Source organism: Conger conger, chromosome 15 (genome assembly GCF_963514075.1).
Source record: "Conger conger chromosome 15, fConCon1.1, whole genome shotgun sequence".
NCBI lineage: Eukaryota > Metazoa > Chordata > Actinopteri > Anguilliformes > Congridae > Conger > Conger conger.
This window is the reverse complement of record NC_083774.1, coordinates 26,906,651-26,913,069: the sequence shown is the minus strand read 5'-3', so window position 1 is coordinate 26,913,069 and position 6,419 is coordinate 26,906,651. Positions and strand designations below refer to the sequence as shown.

General features: G+C 44.2%; 1 protein-coding gene across 1 annotated transcript in view; it reads left to right on the top strand.

The window, feature by feature from the left end:
• Positions 1–5,669: 5,669 nt before the first annotated feature.
• Positions 5,670–6,419, top strand: part of LOC133111098 (zinc finger protein ZFPM1-like) — a 48,111-nt gene continuing 47,361 nt past the window's right edge. Inside the window, exon 1 of the mRNA XM_061221253.1 lies at positions 5,670–6,046. Coding sequence (XP_061077237.1) covers positions 6,007–6,046 — 40 coding nt within the window. The 5' untranslated portion in view covers positions 5,670–6,006. The remainder of the gene's footprint in view (positions 6,047–6,419) is intronic.

The window sequence follows — 6,419 nt, the reverse complement described above, 5'->3', positions numbered from 1 at the left end:
ATGAATTAATTAATGAATATTATAGAATACATGTATGTGTTAAGGGGAAATGTCCTACTGGACTTCTGATTATGTGCATACAAAATATTGATGCCTGTTGAATTTCATCCATCCATCCATCCATCCATTATCTGAACCCGCTTATCCTGAACAGGGTCGCAGGGGGGCTGGAGCCTATCCCAGCATACATTGGGCGAAAGGCAGGAATACACCCTGGATGGGTCGCCAGTCCATCACAGGGCACACACACCATTCACTCACACACTCATACCTATGGGCAATTTAGACTCTCCAATCAGCCTAACATGCATGTCTTTGGACTGTGGGAGGAAACCGGAGTACCCGGAGGAAACCCACGCAGACACGGGGAGAACATGCAAACTCCGCACAGAGAGGCCCCGGCCGACGGGGATTCGAACCCAGGACCTCCTTGCTGTGAGGCAGCAGTGCTACCCACTGCACCATCCGTGCCGCCTCTGTTGAATTTCATATTAAATAAAAACATCTTGATAATATGACCATAACCCGGATAAGGGCCATTATTCAGAATGCTGTGTGGATGTACACATAGGCGTTATGTGTGAGCTTTAAGACTGCAAGTGTCGGATCAACTAGAGGAGAGTCGCTGATCTTCAGTGAGATGGGGAACAGTTTCTCCTGAATGATACCCTTCCTCCCTGGGCGATGTGCCACCCTGAGGGGCTGCTGGGCACAGCCCGTGGTGTGTGTGTGTGTGTGTGTGTGTGTGTGTGCGTGCGTGCGCGCGTGTGCGCGTGCGTGCGTGCGTGCGTGTGCGTGCGTGCGTGCGTGCGTGTGTGTGTGTGTGCGTGCGTGTGTGTGCGTGTGTGTGTGTGTGTGTGTGTGTGTGCGTGCGTGTGCGTGCGCGTGTGTGTGTGCGTGCGTGCGTGCGTGTGCGTGCGTGCACGCGTGCGTGTGTGTGTGTGTGTGTGTGTGTGTGCGTGCGTGTGCGTGTGTGTGTCTGTGTGTGTGTTTGTGTGTTTGGATGGGGAGAATTATGGGTAGATGTATTCTCTTTACAGTATTTGCAGAATAATGATGAATGTATTTTTGCAGGGGAGAGGGTGTTAGCCAGACAACATTAGCATTTCAGCCTGGTGGGCGACCTCTCACCACCGGAGACAGGAGGAGGGAGAGATCACACACTAGAAGGCCCTGCCGCGCCAGCTCTGCAGTGACACAATGTAACTGGTCAGTGTTACTGGTGAGCGTGAGTCCTGTATGTAGTGTTATTGGTCAGTGTTACTGGTGAGCGTGAGTCCTGTATGTAGTGTTATTGGTCAGTGTTACTGGTGAGCGTGAGTCCTGTATGTAGTGTTATTGGTCAGTGTTACTGGTGAGCGTGAGTCCTGTATGTAGTGTTATTGGTCAGTGTTACTGGTGAGCGTGAGTCCTGTATGTAGTGTTATTGGTCAGCGTTACTGGTGAGCGTGAGTCCTGTATGTAGTGTTATTGGTCAGTGTTATTGGTGAGCGTGAGTCCTGTATGTAGTGTTATTGGTCAGTGTTATTTTCTGGGCATGGGTTGTGTGTTGTGTTATTGTTGGATTTGGGTGATACTTTTAGTGGATTTTCTTTTTGGTTATTATGTGCTGCTTGTGAGGTGGTGTCGGATTGAAGTGCTGGGATAGAGTTTCGGCTGGAGGCAGGGTTATGGGACAGGGGGCCGGGGTTGGGTGTGGTATGGATGGACTGGACTGGACTGTGAGACAGATTTACTGTTCCTGGGGTTGGGAATGTGTGTGATATTTTCCGATGGTGTGCTGTCATCACCCAAGAGAAAAACGAGCAACTGTCAAGTATGAAGATCTTAATTACACACGGAGAGAACCGTCATTATGGAAACAATACATGAAGATAGTTCTGTGCCTACTTCTGCCTGAATATAGAAATATCCTTTTGTGCTTTCCTCCTTTGTATGTGTTTTGTGGTTGTGCATGTTTGTATGTGTGTGTCGTTGTGTGTTTGTTTGTTTTCATGTGTGTGTAGTTGTGTCTTTCTTTGTTTGTTTGTGTGTGTCTGTGTTTGTGTGTGTATGATTGTGTGTTTGTGTGTTTCTTTGTTTTTTTTTGTGTGTTTATATTTTTTGTGTGTGTTTGTTTATGTGTGTGTTTATTTGTGTGTGTGTGTGTTTTACTTTTGACTCACTGGCTCCTGTCTGCTGGGCTGACAGGTGTATTTCCAGAGGAAATGGGCCCCTGGCTCAGATCATGTCAAGAATGCAGTGGCTGGAGCAACAGAATTATCCCCCCATTTTCTTCTCAACACTGTCCCACACACAATATGCAACCATCCCAACAAACCAACCAGTGAGACCTCACCAATATCTGTTTTCTCTGTCTCATAAATGCTTGCACACTCACACATACAGGCACACACACCTTTTGTATGCCTTGCATGGAGCCCTAAGTGATCACTGGCCAGACAGAATGAGAGAGAGACAGTCGGAGGTAGATTGGCTTTGTTTTAGCACTTGAGGGATTAACAACAGCCCATTTTTATAATGTTACACGAATGGCTCAAGTTTTACACTTACCATGTGACCGATCAGTGAGCTGCCAGTGTAATTCCATACAGGCGGTAATTTGACAGGCTTACTGAGAGTTTTAAACATTTTACACACTGCCTATAATGACAGAATCTCTGAGACACATGCACACACACATCACACACTCACTTCAGCTCTCCTGGAAAGCTTTGGAAAAGATTTTCATTCCAGCACAGTACTAGTACCAGTGCTAAAATAAGATGGAGTACAAAAACCTCATCTCTCCTGCCAGACCTGCACATAACGGAGGGGATGGTTTCAGAAACATGGCTACTGTGCAGAGATAGCGCTCATGTGGAAAAGAAAGTGAATCTGATGCAAGTCTGTTTGAAATCTGCTGATGCCGCTGCAGGACTGCCTCCTGGTGGCCATATAATCACATTACAGACAAGACTGCAGCACCACACTGTGGGACCCTGTCTGAAATAGCTTACTTCCCTACTATTGAGTATATACATTGAGTACACTGAATCAGAAAGGTAAGCAGACAAATTTTTCTCTAAATCTAGTGTACTTTAAATCCTCAGATGATATACATATTTTTGCTTTTTCTGAGTGTGGTCGTGCCCGAAACAACCGCAAAATATGTACTGTCTAATGGTCTGACACATCCTCCACACTACTGGAGCAACATGGGCTCTAGCTCAAGTGGCACGAGTAGTTGTCTGGCAGTCGGACTGCCTGTTGGGGATTGCAGGTTCATCCCCCCACTTTGTTGAAATGTCCCTGAGCAAGACACCTGACCCCTAAATGCTCCTGACGAGCTGGTTGGTGCCTTGCATGGCAGTCGATCGCCATTGGTGTGTGTGTCCACCGCTTCCTCTCTGATTTTTATTGATCTGTGATTGGACCCAAAGATGGTTCCACCTCTTACTCTCTATGGGACCAAGTAATATGGTTTACTTCTTGAAAAGTGTACTCCCAAATGTAAATTTTACCTGCTTAACAACTTTCCCATCTGTACTCAACTTGTTATTTACTGCATGGACTGTTACACATAAAAGAGCAGTGAGTGTCTAGTCTTGGTTTTATCCTTTGTTTTTATCTGTGGAGATAGCATTTTGAGTCAGAAGGCACGTTACATTACATTACATTAATGGCATTTGGCAGACGCTCTTATCCAGAGCGACGTACAACAAAGTGCATGCCCATAACCAGGGATGAGTGCGCTGAAAGACCCTAGAGGGAAGTACAATTTCAACTGCTACTTGTACAACAAAGATAAGGACCAGGGCCTATTTTAATTTAAAAAAAAATGTATTCTTATTATTTATTATTCTTTTTTTAAACAAACAAATAAACAAACAAACAACAAAGCAAAAGTGACCAAACTTAACTAGCCAAACACTGCTTACCTAGCCAACTAAAAATACCGATACACAAAAAAGTAAATCACAGACCAACAAGACCAGAGGACTAACTTTGGCTGAAAGGCAACAAAGATGAGATGAAGATTGAAATATTCATGAAGTCGGATAGCACTTAGAAGTTAGGAAATTCTTGAAAAAGAAAGAAACCACTGGTGGACGCAAGTCTTCCAGGTCTGCCAAGGAACACAACAGCAGTTGATGACAAATCCTAAGAAACAGCATAAAACAGTGGTCAGTGACATCACCAGCAGACTCCAGCAGGCACAAAAGGAAAATGTGCAAGCCTCCTCAGCAAAAAGAATCAAAAGGCCAAATTAGACTTCACCAAAAAAACAGGAGTGTTCTGGGACAATGTTTTATGGACCAAAATAGACTTGATGAAAGTGATGAAAAGCCAAAATTGTGGAGGAAGGAAAGAACAGCCCATGCTCTAAAGCAATATGGAGGAGGTATGGCTGCTCCTGAAACAGGCTCGCTCATCTTCATTGATGACGTAATGGAGGATGGCAGCAGTAGAATTAATTTGGAAGTGTATAGGCAGTTTTTTTTCTGTTCCATTGCCTAGTGGCTAAGGTGCTTGACTGGGACCTGGAAGGTTGGTGGTTCAAGCCCCAGTGTAGCCACAATAAGATCATGGCAGCTGTTTGGCCCTTAAACAAGGGCCTTAATCCCACATTGCTCCAGGGGGGATTGGCCTCTGCTTGGTCTAATCAACTGTAAGTCACTTTGGTGAAAAACCCAAGCTACATAACTGTAAGTAAGAAACTTCATGATGCAGCACCGACAAGACATTCACCCCAAACGCACTGCAACCAAGACATTCATCATCGATGAAAAAGTGTAAGTGTTTTGGAATTAATCGGTTAACTTTTCTGCAACTTTTCTGCAGATGTTTCTCTAAACTGGTGAAACATACAGACATTTAAATGCCATCTGAGTGTCGGTACTTTTGTCCAGCATTGTATGTCTTGATCTCGAACCCAAAAACCTGAAGCATACAGCAAAAATAATACATTTCACTCTACGGTTAACATACTTTTGTATTTAATTCCCGTTTTATATAACGAATGAAAGTGGCTCCTTCGATACACGTGAATCCCTCTAGGGGGCAGAAACGTACAAGGCAAATTCCCATTTTCACACCCACCGCAGAACTATCTGACAGGTCGCTTTCTATTGCCTTTCAGTCCAGGCGCGCGCACAGTGCACACCGCTTTTTGCAGACGCGGCAGACTGCCGCCACAGTGGCACAATAATACCTAGGTTGGGTCCGAAGTCACAAGAGGCAAAGAAACAGAAGGCACACGGCCATGATTGTATTAGGTACCCTATATAATTTCATTTAAAATACATTTAAGCAGCGTAGAGTGGAATTTGAATTTAATGATGATTTCTAGTAAACGACACCACTATAGTACTATTTACGATGATGATCTTGAGAGTACTAATACTACCATATACAATAATGACAATGGTAAATAATGTTATTGTTATCATCATTATTCATCTATTAATTATAAAGAATGTATATATTTAATAACGATCAAAAATAGAGGAACTTTCATTTTAATAGTTCCTAGTCTAAAAGAAGCGATTCTTTCATTAGCGCTGGTTTCGTTTGGAATTTAGTCGCCACTCGCTAATAACGTGCGGCGTTGCGTCACACGCACGGGTCGTTACGGGGGCGTGGTCTCACGCTGCTGTCTGATAGCTTGTGCTATTTCCATTCAAAGTACACGCTTGTGGTACAGTAGGGGAAAGGAATAGAAAAATAAGCAACGAAAACCATAATAACCACAACTCAAACATAAAATACAGTTAAAGAGCAAGCTGCCGCCTTCTACATTTTCTTTTCGACCAGGCAAGAAAACCATCGGAAAGACGTGGGAAAATATCCTATCCGACGGAAGAGAAAAGTCGCTCTCTCCTGCTGGTCTACAGGTAGCGATCTCCGTGAACAATTACCAGAGAGAACAGGACATGTGGTTATATCCGTCCGGTGGACAAACCGGAGTATGTTATTAGTTATCCGCGGGTAGGTCGCTTTGCCTTCGCTGAAAACGGAACAAACATGTCGAGAAGAAAGCAAACTAAACCGAGACAAATCAAACGTAAGTATCCAGAAACATGTCTTTCATTTAAATATTTTATTTTTTCGGTGTAATTCCTGGTGCTGGAAGTTTGGCGAGCATGGTTTTCTACATTTATCACAACTGGCAAGCGGAGAATGATACTCTGCGGCTTGTCAACAAACAATTTGTCTTAAAAACGCACTTATTCCAGATGGTTACAATGTATCAAGCAATACGACGCGTGGAGCGGCTGTCTGGATGAAAGCTGTCCTGACAGCGCTCAGTGTGTCAGATGCATAAACCCTATTCTTATGAGCTTATCAAATTGCACACGGAGTAGACCGGGGCATCGTTCCTTAAAGTTAATTATCAGTATCACCACATGCACGTATGCGTTCATGCTTGCGCTGAT